This window comes from Madurella fahalii, assembly GCF_045866475.1.
Source record: "Madurella fahalii IFM 68171 DNA, scaffold_2, whole genome shotgun sequence".
NCBI classification, from domain to species: Eukaryota; Fungi; Ascomycota; class Sordariomycetes; order Sordariales; genus Madurella; species Madurella fahalii.
Genome location: NW_027263972.1, coordinates 5,595,789 through 5,612,547, shown reverse-complemented (window position 1 = coordinate 5,612,547; position 16,759 = coordinate 5,595,789). Strand labels below are relative to the sequence as shown.

Below are 16,759 nucleotides of genomic sequence, written 5' to 3'. Positions count from 1 at the left end.
CGGATTGATTCGCTACGAGAACGACACACAAGCTGGCAAACGGCCCTTGTCTAAGAACAGACAAGGATTGCGTCGGCGTTTGCGGATCCCCACGGGTAGCCGCAGGGCGGTGGTTGAACGGAGAGGCAGGAAGGTGAGGCGTACCGCGGCGTGCCGAGGCGTTGGGCAGCTGTCAAAGAGAGAGAGAGGACGCGCGTGAGGCGAAAGCTGGGGGTTGGTTGTATGTACGACGTGGACAAGACACACGTGTAAGTGCACCAAGTTAATGCAGCCTGAGGGAGCGAACGGGGAATATGAAACCGTGTGGTCCAGCGGCAAATTATGGGGCTGAGAGAGCGTGTATTATTCGGAAACGAGAGTCAATGCCGCTACTAACAGGGCAAAAGCGAGAAGGAAAAATAAAAGAGAAAAAAAATTAAAAAAGAAATCGGGCGACGCAGGTTATTTCTCGAATCCAGGACCCGAACGAGGTACCCGGCCTCGTTAAATTGGGACGCGGTCGCCAGATGGGGATTTGGGAGCTCCGGATCGCTGTTCTCTGGAGATTTGATTTCGGGTAGAGGCCGAAGCGCCGTGCTAGACCCAGACTGGCCTCTTGGCGGGCCCAATCTGATCTCGCACCTGGGCAGGATGACATGTGGCCCTAACAGCACACTGCGGTAATTGTGTGGCTGGGCGATAGCGTGTATTGGACGCGCTAGAGCGCGTCATGCCGCTTACGAATAAGATCGGCCGGGATGACACGGACCCTATTGATTGAGATGCTCCACCACAAAAGCAAATGACGTGAGAACTCCACGGGCACGCACTGTCCACGAGCGATCACGAGTCCACTTCGGCCTTTTCTCAGTGTCGACTTGTCGACCTGTGTCGTCGAAAACCACCGCTGGCGGGGCAACCGATAATCAGAGCCCTTCTCCTGTCTCTCTTGTGGGTTGGCATCCACGAGAACGTTACTCTCTCAACTGTATGCGTTTCACTTGAGTCGTCAAACACATTCAGCTCGAAATCGATCGATCGACAATGATTTCTCGAATCCTTCTTTATTATTGTCTATAATAACCCTCAGGGCCCTTTTTTTTTTTTTTTTTTTTTTTTTTTTTTGGGGGGGGGGGGGGCACTAACTATTGTTCAACGTACCGGCGACAAATGTCCCCGGATATCGCGTGCCGTTAGTCTTCTCAGTTTGCCCTCAAAGTTGTCTGCAACGCATTTTTTCTGTATGACCCAAGTCTTTTGCCATCCATATACCCAGTATACCCAGCAGTGATATTTCGTTTTCCAGTCCGAAGTCCGATCCCTTCATTGGACGGACCATCTTTATCCAGAAACCGTCATGTCGACGCGACGCCGTTAATATACTTCAAACCCGAACCGCTGGGAATCGTCACATCATCGCCAAAGGACCGCTGCCCAGCCAAACCCAAATCCAGAACAGCAACCCTACCCAACCGCAACATAATACCCCGAACGAATTTAACGAAAGTAGGAAAGTCCGACATTACAGAACCGACACTCACGCGTGCCGTGGATGTGTGTCACAAGTAGTAATAAGAATAGACACGGGAGTCTAGACGTTGAGTCGTGGATGCATCGAACCCATCCAAATATCGAGGTCGCGGTTGGCCGCATCGACAGAATGATTGACGCTGTCGAACATGTCGCCCATAAAGGTCTCGTCAACGCCTTCAGCCGGGAACTGGAGCCATTGGTCAATGTCAAAGTTATTGCCGCCCTCTCCGTTTCCGTTCCCGGCTCCGGTCATGGCATAGTCCATGGGTTCACCTGCCGTGGGCAATCCGTCCGGCAGTTCGTCGGCGGGGGGTGTCGCATCCGACTCGTCCGTTTGCGGCGGTGTGTACCCGCGCGGAATCCCAAGGCCAACATCGACATCTCCGGTTGCCAGCATGTATGCCTGGCTCTGCTGGTACAAGCCGACTTCTGCCGGGTTCAGGAAGGCCGTGTTATTCTCCGGCGGTGGTGTCGACGGCCTTGACGGCATCTGTGGCATGCCTATGAATCCCGGCGCCAGTGTCCGATGCAGCACCTTGGCGCCTCGCGACTGTGATTGCGGTTGTGGTTGCAGTTGCGGTTGCGGTTGCGGTTGCGGCTGAGGTACGACGGGGTTCACCAGAACGCCTCTCCGGAGCGCGGCATCCAGGAAGTTGGTTGCGAAATCGGCGGCAGCGTAGGTGTTCCGGAAGTCGTTCATCACGTGGAAGCACTCCTTGAATCCGTGTGTGGCCCTGGCGCGAGTCTCGGGGCATTCGCTCTTTATATCGATGAGGTTGACGATCATGGCGGGCAGGATCACTGTGACGCCTGTCGTCGGCAGGTAGCGCACCAGTCCGTGCCGGCGTAGTTCGGCCGCCATGACAGTAACATGGTGGGCAGTATCGCGCACCCGTATACGGGCCGTCTCCTGCATCTGTTGTGAAATGCCCGGGGCCTCTGCCGATGAACCTCCAAAAAATAGCGGTCTGTGCAGAGCCGAGAGCGTGGTGTGGTATACCAGGTGTAGGACGGCGTTGTGGACAACGAGTGGCGTGTTCTGCTCTGTCATGCCAATCGAATCTAGGGGCCGGTACTGGCAGGCTTCGGGGAGGTTGCGGAGCCAGCTCGCGAGATCATCGTCGACTTTCTGGATGTCCTCGGGATTGCTCGTCTTTTTATTTGGCAGCAGCATCATGGTGCTGTTTGTCGTGTTCTCTGGCCGAATGCCGTCGCGGCTGAGGACAGAGTACTGCACCTTGAGCATCTGGCCGACGAGGACACACAGCTTCGCCTTCTCGATGCACATGAGCGCAAGCTCCCTCTGCATCTCGACGTCGCGTAGCAGAGCGCAATCGGACCCGAGCAGCTGGTTCTCTTCCGGAAGCACCGCGATCTCAAAGTCGGCCTCGACCAACATGGGCACATCAAAGTCTTCCTGCTTGATGCGGGTAGGCCGCCGCATCCCGAGTGCGACCAGGCGGTCACGCATGTAGCAACACCACCAGACCCTTTTCCACAGCCCCTGCCGCGGCGGCGCCATGATCGTGTTGGCCGGGTCGCGATGGAGACCTATCGTGTGGGCGAGCGAGATGGCAACGCCAATCCAGTGCCACGTATCCTTTTGGTCATCAGGCGTCTCGTACCAGTACGCCATGAGTAGCAGTGCCTGGACCAGAACCAGGCGATCCGTCTCGTAATCGAAGTCGTAGAGAAGCTAACGTTCATGTGGTCAGCGGCGTCGCAATCCCCTCCCCCCCCCCCCCCCCCCCCCGCCCCTTTCTCAATCGGAGTGCACTCACCCTAGTTCTTCCAAAGAGGGTTTTTCGAGCCGCCCTACGGTTCTCATGGCCGGCATCCTTGAGGTGCTGCTCGTCTACGAACGCGGTTGCCACGAACATGACGGACTGGTACAAAAACAGGCTGACCTGGCCGGCCGACCCGTCCCGGTGGCTGACTACATTTAGGAAGTCATGCAGCTCCAGGAGCGGCATGTACGGATGCACATACTCGACATAGGCCTTGAGGAGCGCATTTTGCAGGGGTACCGGCGGGAGCGTGAGGGCCTTCTTGTGAGCGAGGTACCACCGCTCGTCGGGCCCGATTTTACTAGGTATCGGCTTGATGAAGAGCGGCAGCTCGTCCGGCTGCTCCAAGGGCGTTGCGAGAAGCGAGCTGAGAGGACCGAATCCTAGGGGGGTGGTGGCCGGTACACCCGGGGCCAGAGGACCGAATCCGGATTGTGCTGCCGAAGGCTCATTCCCGGCTGTGCGATATCCACCGGGATTTTGATCTGTTCAGGGGGGCGCGGTCGCATCTCAATGTCAGATAACGAGGTCTCACAAGGAACTGAAAAGCAAAAAAACATTCTTGCTTTGCTCTGGCTCCCGGCATGTGATTGTGCAACAGGGGCCAAGCTTGGCACGGGCAAGGGGTGGTGTAAGGGAATTCAGACGTACACATGGGAACTGTGAGGCCGCTGCCATTTCCTCCCGAGTACAGATTAAACCCTGGATTGGTGGCCGCGGCAGCAATATTGATTGGCACGGACGCATTGAGCACCTTTGTGGGCAGTACCTCGGCACTTCCGGCCCTGACCCCCACCGTTGCTGAACCGCCCGAATACGCGAAGTTCTTTCTGGAAACAAAGGACGGCAGGGGTGCCGAGACGTTAGCTTTTCTGTGCTCGCGCAAGCCGTTTGCACCAAATGAAGGGAAACGTGAAAATGACGCAAATGCAGGTGCGAAGGGAGTATGCCGGCCAACAACCTAACCCTACCGGAGATTCGCGGCTGCAACGGCTTCGGGACGGGATTGAGCTTACTTGCGTCTCCGGCTGTCCGGAACCTCACAGATGGAACCATCCCACCTGCAATTGCCGCACGGCGAATTCTCGACAACATCGCAACGCACTTTACGGGCTCGACATTGTGTGCATGCCCGAGCCGCCCGTCTTTTCGTGACCTTGTTTTCCGGGGCAGTCCGTTTCTTGGGTGACGGCGATGTCGTCGGTTCGGTGGCCTGAGTTAGGCTCGGCGGCGAGATGGACCTAGTGGGACCCGTCGACTGCGGTGAAGGGGTGTCGCCGTGCTCGGACATTTTGAGACTCGGACAGCGGCCAACATGTGACGCTTGTTTTGATGATATACTGAAATGAGGCTGATGTCTGATATGCGTCGAAGCAGTCGAGACTTGTGCCGTGACGACTTGCTATTTCAGGTTTCGGCCTAGGTCCGGATCTCCTACGCAGCCCTCATAGAGTTGGTAGGTCTGTGGGTGTGAGATGGTGATGTGTCAAGGAGGTGTCCGAGGAAAAAGAAGCTGTCCAGAGAAAAAGGAAGAATTCCTCGAGATCCAGAGCGGTCAAAGTAGAGCGAATCCAGAGAGCAGACCTCGGTGGGGAGGGGAAGGGAGGCGGCCGTTATATCTCTCCATCACGGTTCCCCCAAAAGACAGTCACAGAAGTGACCGCTATACGTACCCCTTGGTCCTAGACGGAGCATCCTTGGGCAACGCAATGGCCAAGACAGGGACATGACCAATTCGGGAGGCATGGGTACAGGAACAGGCGAAACGCAGATAGGGAGCCACCGCCAGACCGGCAGCCACAATGGGTCACTCATAAAGGACTAGGACCCCTCGGTGGCGATTTGTTGTGCATGAAACAGACCCGACATTATTGAACTCTGCTTGGGATATCGTTGTCATCATCATAGACCTAATACATGAGGGCCCCTTGGTAACTTTTTTGGCGTCTCTAAAACGCCCAAGAATTGCGGGCCCCGTTCAGGAGGCCCGCCAAGATGGCCTTCACATGGAGCACGAGGGCTGAGGAGAGGCACAAGCTGACTTCGAAGATACTTCTTGTCACCTGCGCCTGCGGCAACCGCCCGATTCGAGCCCTTCATCCGACCCCGGTTCCAGAGCGGGACCCACTGCCGCGCGCATGGCAGGCCTTGCGGGAAACAAATCCCCAATGCTGTCATTTCTTCGAGTAGCAGGACCCCGCAAAAGTCCCACAAGTCATCCTAGTCAATTCATCCGTCCTGTGTGGCTTGTGGAGCAGCCAATTAGGGGAAACTCTATGGATCGCCAAACCCATGACCGCACGTGCAAATCCCCGGTCGAGTCGAAGGCGGCGAGAAGATTGTCGGTCGGGGGCGGCTCCGGTCAGGTGTCTGGTGGCTCACCTTGGAACCCTTGTTATGGAAGGTTGCGTGGCCACAAAGCACGCACCGACCTTCGCGTGGTCGGGTACAGGGCACGGCACATGTCAGGAATCCCGTATTTTCCGGTACGCCGATGTGGACCGCGACACCTGGGGAAGCGATCTAGTAGCGGATCAATCGACAAGCAAAACCAAACAATTGAAAGGTAAGGAGGCAACAATTGAGCTCATTAATGTACTGAGCTGCATGGCCGGCAAATGTAGCCTGCCAGTGGCTAGGTGCGATCTCAAAGCTTCCTCTCGTCTTCGCGAAATCGCGAATAGCGAATCGCAGTACAGGCCGTTTGTCCGAAGCAGCGAGGTGTGCGTTTTGCAACCCTCGCAACCTTGCAAACCACCTCCCTCCCCTTGGGCTGATAAACAAATCCGCATTGCAGCTCACTGTACCTGCAATTGCTGCCAGGTTGAACTGTCAGCAGCAACAAGCATTCTCGAAAACAAACAGGAAGACATCGGTAAGGCTCGGAGGAACGAGGCAGGGTTTAATCGACCGAAAAGGGTTTTGTTGCGAGGCTGCAGGAGAGGATGCAAGTTGACAATCCGTCTCTTTTTCAGCGTTCAGGGCTGCGTCTCCATTCGATCCGCGTGTACTGTAACGATCGATCGACCTCGGCTGTGGAGCGAGAGGGACGTCTCTATGTACCTATCGACAACACTACGATTTCCACTCAGAGTCCCTCGAGGCCCAAATTCATATTTGATGAAATACACCCTATCTCATCCGTGTTGATCTCCTGTCTCAAGATTTGGCGGATTTCTCGAGTCAGTTATTGGCATCCGTCAGGGACAACTGGGGACATCTCCGGGTTTCTGTGGGTCTCCCGCCTTGTGAGCCTACACTACAAGTACTCAAACTTGGGGGGCCCCACTACGTATCTCCGCCGGCTCCGGTTTACTTGTTAGGAGAGGGGCTTGCTCCCTTCTTTCCTTGCGTGCTGTGTGCTAGTGTATGAGGTGCTATCCAAAAGACCATGACGCGACTAGCGTTTTGGTCTGCTGTGCGTTTCCGACGTGCAGCCCCGCCATGCGTTTCTAGGTTAAGAAATGGAGATGGTTCTCGGGCCAAGACCATTGCTCTAACGCCGAGATCTTGTCGCCTTGGCGGTTTGAATCCAACATGGAATATGCCATGGCCTCTCCCAGCTAGTCAGTAAAAGCCCACTTGGCCATCGACAGACCGAAGCAAGCACGTCCTGTGGACTCGTGGACCCCATAACGAAAAGTGGGAGTACGCCAATAAAGACGGAAGGATTATTGATAAGCGTTCTCTCCCCGCTGTCGTTGTCCATCAAACGCCGAGGGAGGGCCCGCTTCGTCTCTTCCCCTCCTTCTTCTCTCTTCCGTCACCCATCTCCTCCGTGCCATCCCCAGTTAGCAGGGCAGATAGGAGGAGGCGGGGCTCCTTCCATTCCCGATCATCGGTGTCGGAAGTTTGGGTGGGATGCGCAGATTCGGATTGGACCATCGCAGGAGTTTGTTGCGATTGGACGAGGAAGCTTCTGTTGACTTCTCTCGGTGTCATCAAAGCGGTAGACTAGGGGGGCGCACCATCATCCGATGTTCTGATGCTTGGGATGCAGGTTGCTGCTCAATTAGAGGCCAGGATTAAGTAAGGATAAGAAAGGGGGGGGTGTAAAACGGCGTTGTCCGTCAATGATCTGATGGTTGTTGGTAATATTTAGCTGCAGCAAACGGCGGGAGGTTCCTGGAACAAGATGTGGACTGGTGGAAAAGCTCGTTGTGTCACGCGAGCCCACATCCTCTAATGTACATCGTCGTTAGCTGCTGTATCGCAGGAAAGAATGGTATTAACTGCCTGCCCCTTGGGGTCTCTGGCTTGCAAATCGCCGGACCTTCTTGGCGTGCATACGGAAGCAGGTTTTTTCCCTCTCAGCATGTTCAAACACTCTCTCGCGGGCATTCTGGTTGCCAAGGTGTGGGTTCGCTCTCACCGACGCGCGAGGTGGAGCATTGCACAACAGTGCCCCGCAACCGTAATGGGGAATATTATTGTCAATCCGGCTCGCTGTGGAAAGGGGTATCTGCCAACTCACGCCAACGAGAAAGGACAGTATGGGTTTTCTAGTTGTGAGTGGCGGTTGGGGCTGCCGTGTACTGCTGGATTTGGCGGCTGCGATCTGGCCCTCGACCAAAATCCGGGGTGCTGGGTGCTGCTTGGATGGGGCTTTTGTCGTTCTGATGGCGTCTACCTAGCCGCTGTGGGATTGGTGCTGATGGGACGCAAAAAACCCTCCTCCCCGCATGTCCATTCCAGATCGGGGTTCGGGTCCCAAGTGGTTCTAGATTCAACCCCAAGATATGCCATGGAGCCGCGAAACCGGAGCCCAGGGGACAAGGTAACGAAGAACGGCACCCGAGGCGGTCACCAGAAAACTGAATACTAACAACGATGAGGGAAGCGTTTTGATATTTTCTGCTGCGGATAGGAGGCAAGGACCCTTGAGACCCTTGACGGATACTGCAGACGCACGGGATTGAATCCCTTCTGATAGACAGCATCTTCATCACATTACAATGTCATCTGTAGATATCTAAACTCGCCCAGTACTCATCGCTTATCCCACGCTTCGCTCTTGTCCAAGACGTCATGTCCGTGAGGCGGCGTGTATCGGAAAGGAAAATTATATGGAAAAATTCATTAAAAAATGCCAACAAAACTTCATGCCGCCTCATAAACGCTCAGCCTGTTCCCGGCACCACAGAACTGGCTGCTGTCACCCGCGCAAGTCATTGTGCAGTCACCTACAGGAGCCTCGACAGAGCCCGCGCCGAACGAGTTGCCGCAATAGCATTCTCGCCCGAACTCAGCGCCAAAGTACTGGTACCCGGCGCAGAACTCTGCGCAGTCCTCGAGGGTGAGTGTGTCGGCCGCGAAGCTCTCAGAACCGAGCGCCCGAGCGGCGGTAGCCTCTGTCATGCAGTCGTAGAACGTCCAGGTGCCGACGGCGACGGGTTGGGACGGTCCAGCTGGCGTCGTGACGCCGTCTGTTTCGTAGAGTTCCAGGCGGTTTGGACCACCGCAGTATTGATAGGGGTTGCCTGTGCACGTCATGGAACAGTCTTCTAGGGAGGCCTCGGTTGATGTCGGATGCAAGGTGTTGCCGCAGAAGCATTCGCCCGCATACTCTGCGCCAAAGTACTTGTATCCGTCGCAAAAGGCCGCGCAATTCTCGAGTGTCATGTTGTTGGCGGAGGCATAGGTGTCGGCACCCAGTGCACGCGCGCCCGTGCCTTCGGTCCAGCATCCCGCAAAGGTGTACGGTGATACGATCGGCTGTCTGGCCGGAGTGCCCGTCGGGCTTGGAGTGGTGGTAGTGGTGGTAGTGGCTTGAAACAGAGGTCAGGATATCCAGTCGTTGGCTTTCATCGGTTATGCCGTCTCACCTTCCGAGGATGGGTCAGTTGTCGAGGATACGCTCGCCAAGCGGTAGAGCCCCAGACGGTTGCCAGCGCCGCAGTACTCAAAGGGGTCACCCGCGCACACCATGTTGCATTCTTCCACTGGCGCAGAGACGCTGCCGGCGTTGATGTTGTTGCCGCAGTAGCCTGCCGGTACGTTAGGACCACATTCTCTCACTCGTTGACTCAGCACCTAGACAAGTACTCACATTCGCGGCCATATTCGGTACCGAAATACGTAAAGCCGCTGCAGAATGCCGCGCACGATTCCAGGGTCATGGAATCATCGGCATAGGTATTTCCAGACAGCGCCCTACCAGCCGTTGATTCTGTCTGGCATCCGACAAAAATGTAATCACCCACGGTGGGCTTGACAGCGAGGCTCCCCGTCGGTGTCGGCGTAGCAGACGTTGTCCGCGTTGCAGTCGTCGAGTACAGCTCGATGCGGTTTCCGGCACCGCAGAACTCGGTAGGATCACCGCCGCAGACCATATTGCACTCCTCAATGGGAGCCTCAGTGCTGCTAGAGTGGAGGCTGTTGCCGCAGTAGCATTCTCGTCCGTATTCGGTGCCCCAGTAATCAAATCCAGTGCAGTTTGCCATGCACGACTCGAGAGTCATCTCGTCATAAGCGAAAGCAGCACCACCGAGGGCGCGAGCGCCTGTCCCTTCGGTCCAGCAGCTGACAAACGCATAACCACCAACGATAGGCTTGACTGTCGGCGTCGGAGTTCCTGTTGAGCTGGTGATGGAGATCGAAACAGAGGTTGTCGACGTGACGATGGCAGAGCTGGTCGGAGTAATAACATCGGAGCAAGTAGCACTGCCAGTGAACGTGGAACAGGTGCCCGACAGATCACTAGCCTTGTTGAAATCATCGGTATAGATGCTGGCACCCTCTCCCGCGGTCACGCTGATTCTGGCATTATAGCTGAGGCCACCGGGAATGGTGTAGCTGGCGGTGTAGAAGGTGTATTGGCCAACACAGTCGCCCTTCGTCATGGTGATTGTGGCTTCATTCAGGGCCGGCACGGGGTTCCCGTCGGCGGTATTGCGAGGCGTGAGATACGAGACCCCCAAGTTTACGGGGAGGTCTACGACATCGTTACGGACCTGCCGCGTGGGTTAATTATATAGCCGGCTGCCGTCGTTGTTGGTACTTACCAGTGCGGAGACGGTGAGGGAGCCCGGGCCCTGGAGCAGGCAGCTCTGCGGCTTCTGCAAGATGATGGCATCAGGCATCGGGTAGGAGTTGCCATTGTTATCGTATGTCTGGCTTGACCCGTCGTTGAGATTGACAGTGAGCGTGAAGGATGAGATTCCAGAGGAAGCCGGTATCGTCGCCGAGATGGGAAAGAACTAGTGCCGTTAGTGATAATGGCCAAGCCGGGCATAGCGGAATAAGGGGCATACGCCAAATGTGTCGTCAAACCCGGTAGAAACCCCCTGCAGTGTCGCGGTCACGGAGCAACTGCCGGATGAGCCGCAGCTGTTCCCGCCGTATCTGTCCTTCCACGTTAGAACAACATTACTGATCGAACTAGCTGGTAGCTCTGTGGTCCGGACTCTGATGGAGCCGGCCAAAAGGAAAGTGGTGCCACCCGTGTTCAGGGTCAGTTGCATGTCCACCGGCTTGATTGCATAAGGCGTAATTGGTTCCGTCAGGGTCACACCGGCGGGCACGACATCGATCATCTTTTGGAGCACCGTCTGGCAAATGTTGTTAAACGCGGCCGGCGAGGTCATGGTGTTGATGGTGACATTGCCGTCAGAGTTAAAGACCTTGAAATCGGAGTGGCGGTTGACGGCAACAGCTGGCCCGACTACGAGTGGGTTAGCCGTGTTGCCAGAGACGTACTCGGTGACGATCTTGTTGTCAAACTGGGTGTTGGTCGAATCGAATCCGATCTGTCCCACGGAGGCAGGGACGATTTGCGGGAACTCGGCACTGTGAACCGAACCGAGACTGTGACCACAGGCTACTAGCTGGATCATCTCGGCCGGGCTGAATCCCATGCGATCAAATTGCGAGCGGAAAGTTCCAACCGAGTTCTGAGGTTGCGGAACCCCGGCGGCGCCCGCCGCCGTCGCATCCTTGCGGCCCAGCCTCAGCGGGATGACTGGACCGCCGCAGGACCGGACCGAGGCATATACTCCTGCAGCAATCAGGTCGGCCATGCTCGACCGGCTGGTCAGGTAGTGGGCGTAGAATTGGAGCGTGGTTTTGTGTCCCGGACCCGTGTTCTCGCCGTTGGCGAGCTCGAATTGCAGTGAGCCGTCGACACCACCCGTACCCGAAAATCGGTTGTGTGTCGACATGTCACTGCTTGCCAGTCAGATACTACATTCCCATGCCGTTGTGAGACCCGTGATCCCTCTGGCCTCCTCCAGCTATCAACACTGTCACCGGTCCCATCACCTGCCGCTTCCTTCTCAAGCGCAAACCCGATGGGGCAACACGAAGGACTCACTGGAAACCCACGCGCAACCACTCACTCGCCGTTACTCGCCCGGGACCAGCTGCTTCATTGTCGCAGGGCGTGATGATGTCGTTGAAGAGGCTACCCCCGACTCCCTGGAGCTGGTAGACAATCTCCTCCATCTGGTCGGTCGGAGCGGGCCATGTGGGATCAGCCCTGCCGGCCTTGGCTGCTAGCGACAGCAGGCCGGCAAAAATGGGCGCCTTAGTTCTCATCTTTGAACGCGGATGCTCAAAACATTAGATTAGGATATTGCGCGAGAGCCGTAGGGGTTAAGAGCGAACGACAGGAGGACTCTAAGCCGCAAACTAGGTCGCCTCGGGTGGTGCCAAGGCAGAAAGCGAGCGTGAGAAGACCACAAAAGGCCTGGAGCCGGACTGCAAGAGGGACTATCGCAAGACTCCCGAGAACTCGCGCATATTGGGCGCCCGAGGTGTTTTCATAAGAACTGCTAGCGCTGAGCCCGTGAAGGCCCTGGTTGCAACCAAGTGCATGGGACGATGTGACCCCTGGTGGCTTGGATCGAATCCGAACCCCAGCGCAGCCCACCCCTTGTCACTCGTATTTTTCGCAGGGTCTCCTGGAGATTAACGGCCAATGTGGGGATTGGGACTCCCAGTGCAGCGAGCGCCAAGCACGCCCCCATTGGAAAGGGGTTCGCCTGATTGGCCTGGAGCGCCAGCCCATCGGTTCGATGTTCCAGCCGCAGCTGGGCTCGTCACCCTTTTGGGTATGCTGTGGAGCAGCAGCAGGTTGGCAATTGGGGTAAACTTTTTTGGGATGATAGCGCTCGTCTGCGTTGTCACTATTGAACACCCGACTGTTCTGGGCTGCAGGACATGCTCCGCGTCAAGGGTAGCCACGTTGGCGGGGCCGCATCAACGCGCTCCTCGTCGCATTCTCTGTTCTAAATTGTTGATCCACGGTGCCGGGCATCCGGCCGAGCCGGAAGATGACAAGGCAACAAGCGTTCATCGCCGCCTAGCCTGTCGTGCGACCAATTTGCGGCGTTCGTGTCTGCAGGTGTGAGCGAGCAACCATGTAAAAGTTGTGATGCGAAGTGCAGGACGAAGCGCACCGAGTCTTTCATGATACCGTTAGCCGTTCACCGAGGGAGAAGAAAGACCAAAATAATAATAATAAATAATTAATAATTAAAAATCATCAGCCCTTCCCGAAACACCCTTATTAACAAAGATCGTCGTAGGGCTGCCGGGTTCCGATCGTGGTCGTGGGTTTCAAACTCTTGGCATCCTCCCGTTCCTACGCGCCACATGCACCGTGCCGTGGCGGACTAGGGACTGCGGATTTCGGTCCGAGATGATCGCCAACGGCCTCTTTAGCTTGAAAGACTCGGGAACATCGACTTGCGTCAGTTATCGTTCCAGTGGATTCGGTGTTTTACGGGCGTGATACCACACTCGCTTGTCTTTTCCCACGCATGGCCGCGGAGTTCAGGTTGGATCCTCCGGTAGCACCGGAACTATATACATGTGTAACTAATTGTGGCTACTAGATTGTCGTTTAATCCCGTCAGCTTGTCCGGTAGTACGGGAGCCAGGTAGCAATCGTATGGATTTGGACAATGTAAGGTAGTCCGTCAAACTGCTCAAGGAGCGCGTCTTTAGTAAAGAACCCGTGTCCGGTCGGTGAGTTGATGCGTCTGGAGCGGTGGAAGCCTCGAATTCCGAACGATTGCCTAAGCTCGTCGCGTCCAATGGCAGGGAGGATCCATGTGCTTATCGTCAACCCCCTACTGGAGGAGTACGGGTCCCTGGTGTGTCAAACGAAACCTCACTGTACCTACACATCCATAGAGCGTACTACTACTAGCTTGACACTCCTCGAGAAGAACGAAAGTGGACAAAGTCAGAAACTCAGTAAGGAGGAGATGACGTTAAACGCACTGCGGGCTCTACCAAACCTTCTGCTTATATAAGTTGGGAGACAGAAAATGTGTACATCTGAATGTTAAGCCCCCGTGTTCGATATCTGGGAACGACGTAACTAAGCTAGGATCCTCGGGTGATTTGATTCGATGAGATGCGAAAAGGTTAGGTAATCACGACCATATGGCATCCTAACAAGAGCCCTTTGGCAATGGTAATCGATGATGATAGTGTAGTGACAAAAATGAAATAGAACTTTTTCACCCCCCCGGGGAGTCGAACCCCGCGCAGCAGAATAACTTGTTTTTCTCAAGTGAGAATCCGCTATGTTAACCGATACACCAGAGGGGTGGTTTCAGTTGCGAGCTGCAGCCCTAAAACTGCTCCGTATTATCCCTAGGCAAGATAGGAGCGGAAGGTGCTGTGGGCCACTGCATGCGTTCCCACCTGCCCTTGAGAAGGAAGCATCCGGGCCACCGTCATCTGAGGCAAATCTACTAGAAAGCGGGCAGCTGTCTAGAGTACTTTAGGCACCTTCTTCCGCGGAGACCGACATGGCACGAAATGGATCGAGCTAATTGCAATTATCCAGGATCCAAAACTTATTCGTTAAAGATGAGAGCATGCTTTTATGTTTATGGAAATCCTGAACACCCATTCCTTTGCCCTATGCTAAGATTGTTGTGAGTGACCCGTTCTACTGCAACGTCGATTCTTAGAGCAAGCGCTCGGATTGCGGATTCAAGACGCGGCATCTTCCCTCGACATCATGAAACAACACTATAAATTTCAGACTGAGAGTTTCTTGTATGAGCCCACAGCTTCACAACGAGGACGGGAGCCTTGTCGGCAACGTGATGCAAAAAACCGGGAACGAACACCGACTCTAGGTCACCGAAGGTCCCGTCCATCCACAACCCACAACGGATCGTTTCTTGGGAAGGCTTGGCAGACGGGGCTCGTTCGGGACACTTCTCGGACCGGTTACGGGCATGATACAGATGACCTTGGTATGCGGGTGCGAGAGAGACAATGTCTTTGTCGAAGCATCTGTGTATCGACCAAGTCAACATCCCGGGCTTAAAACTCGGAGGCCATGCCCTGGCGAATGTACATCCGTGCGAACGTTGCCTAACCTCTTAGCCCAAACAACACCGCCCTCGCGAGATTTAGGTCAATAAGTTGGTAACACAATGCGTTTCCCATTCCTCAAACTTGATACTTCAACTCCAAGAGCTTGGGCGAGTACGGGCCGGGCCTGGCCTGCTCTATGGGCCTGAACCATGACCCCGAAACGGCGCAATGGGGGGGACCGTACGACCACTTATGGGGTCGGGCCGAGAATGACGTGTATCCATTGGGATTGCGATGGTCCTCGGGCGGGGGATTCTTTTCCTTCAGCGGCTCCCGTCCATAGTCCTTTAGTCTAGTAGTACCTACTTGTTCACTGTTGGTGTTTTGTCATGTCATCCTACCTTGATGCCGCAACAGCTAGTTTGGAAGTGTCAGGTTTCTAAAAACACCGTACCTCACATAGAAGATCTATTTGCATCACCGACTCCTTCGGTAATCCCCTTAAATTGTTGTCGTGATGTTGTGTGTTGAGCCGCGCCACAGTGGCCGTGCCACTCATCCGAGTGTGGCTGATTTGGCCTTCAAGGTGCCTTGGGACCTGTGACGTCATAATGCGCCCCGCAATTGGACCCTTATTTTTAAGCCGGTGGAAACGTTCGCGTCCCGTCATGTTACTGGCGCAGCACAGAGCAGTTGCACCTGGTTTCAGCGATCCAGATCTGCGATCTGCACCTCGGGTTTCTTAACGGGTGATGCAGGTGGTATTCGGCCCCGGGGCCGGAAACAGGGGCACAGGTGCACATCTCAACCTCGTTCCCGTTGCTGTTGCTCGAAGAGAGCGGCCACAGAGGTCGCCCGGGCCAAGAACCGGGGCCTCTGACGGTCGGCCCGCGCCATATGACAGTGATGCAACAGGCCGCACCCGCCGCAGCGTGCTCGACTCCGAGGCAACTCGCCCGGCGCACTGGGCCGTCTCCGCAGCTCATGGGGCCGAATCGAGCTGGCGATCGTTCCCTAAAAGCTAGATCATAAACCCCATCTTCGGTGTGATGTTTCGCGGTTCAATTGTTTCTCGTTTCTTTTATCAATCCCTTCTCGCCATACTGAAATGTCGATCTTGCATCTGCAAGGGCTTAGCATTGAATATCCCACCGGTGCACTAAGGATAACTTTGTCCTAACACAACTTTCCAACTACTATCAATTTATATCACAGCACCGATCGCATCAAACCCATCCGCGTCACCGAGCTATTAACCATGGCCGCTCGTGGTTTTCAGTTCTTCGTCCGCTTCATCCAGTTCTTCTGCTCCGCGGTTGTTCTCGCCTTATTCACCTACTTCCTCATAGTCCTCATCAACCATGACATGCCTATCGCGCTGTGGGTGCCAGCCGTAACGGGTATCTCGGGTGCTGGCGTCGTCTACGTCATCCTCGCCCTTCTGTTCCTCTGCTGCCTTCCGGGCCACCCTTTCCCGTCCATCCTCTTCATGATCCTGGATGTGGTATTTATGGCCGGCTTCGCTTACGTCGCGGTTGTCAACCGTGGGGGAGCTTCATCCTGTGAGGGAGAGATTGAAACCGCGTTTGGTCGAGGGGACGCCGAGACCAACATGGTCGACTCTGAAGACGGCGACTTCCTGGCGACGCCGAGCTTGCAGCTGGCTTGCAAGATGGAGACGGCGAGTCTGGTTGTGTCGATTATTGCTGAGTAGGTCTTCCGCTTGCTTTTCTCTCTCTCTCTCCCAGATGCTGACACTTTGGTTTCGCAACACTCAGCGTCTTTTTCATCATCTCCATCATCCTTGGCGTCGTCCTGATCCGGAACCGCCGCAAGGAGAAGCGGCTCGGCCCGTCCCCGGCCAACGACTACACCTCGGGCTACGGCACGGGTCGCAACCACAGTAGCTTGTCCGGCCGCAAGAGCTCTTCCACCGGCGCGGCCAGCAGCTCCAATACACTCCCGTCGCATACATCTCCGGATGACGTACGTGACAGCTTCGCTACCGAGCAGACGCACGTGAGTAACAATGGATACAGCGCCGCGAGTAGAGGTCCCAGCAAACAGGACCCGCCGTTCGAGGGGAACGCGGCCAATAACATCCCCGCAGCGAGATATCCGAATGCGAGCAATGGGTATCGGTATGATAACAATGGCGGGGTGTACCAGTAAGATTG

General features: G+C 55.5%; 3 protein-coding genes and 1 non-coding gene across 4 annotated transcripts; 1 reads left to right on the top strand and 3 right to left on the bottom strand.

Moving 5' to 3' along the window:
• Positions 1–1,570: 1,570 nt before the first annotated feature.
• Positions 1,571–4,590, bottom strand: MFIFM68171_04388 (Transcription factor CTF1; the record flags this gene model as incomplete). Its single annotated transcript, XM_071059808.1, has 4 exons — positions 1,571–3,208; positions 3,294–3,784; positions 3,951–4,129; positions 4,316–4,590. The coding sequence occupies 4 exons, from the start codon at positions 4,588–4,590 to the stop codon at positions 1,571–1,573; spliced, it is 2,583 nt and encodes an 860-aa protein (XP_070915909.1).
• A 3,809-nt stretch (positions 4,591–8,399) lies between these two features.
• MFIFM68171_04387 (Beta-1,3 exoglucanase) lies at positions 8,400–11,834 on the bottom strand (the record flags this gene model as incomplete). The annotated part of the gene is made up of 6 exons (XM_071059807.1): positions 8,400–9,067; positions 9,125–9,286; positions 9,349–10,252; positions 10,304–10,498; positions 10,553–11,462; positions 11,611–11,834. 6 exons carry the CDS (start codon positions 11,832–11,834, stop codon positions 8,400–8,402), a joined length of 3,063 nt encoding a protein of 1,020 aa, XP_070915908.1.
• Positions 11,835–13,769: 1,935 nt separating this feature from the next.
• MFIFM68171_t45 lies at positions 13,770–13,859 on the bottom strand. Its single transcript is given in 2 exon segments — positions 13,770–13,804; positions 13,823–13,859. It is a non-coding gene; the product is annotated as a tRNA-Glu (tRNA).
• Positions 13,860–15,840: 1,981 nt separating this feature from the next.
• Positions 15,841–16,754, top strand: MFIFM68171_04386 (MARVEL domain-containing protein; the record flags this gene model as incomplete). Its single annotated transcript, XM_071059806.1, has 2 exons — positions 15,841–16,292; positions 16,361–16,754. The coding sequence occupies 2 exons, from the start codon at positions 15,841–15,843 to the stop codon at positions 16,752–16,754; spliced, it is 846 nt and encodes a 281-aa protein (XP_070915907.1).
• Between the last annotated feature and the right edge of the window lie 5 nt (positions 16,755–16,759).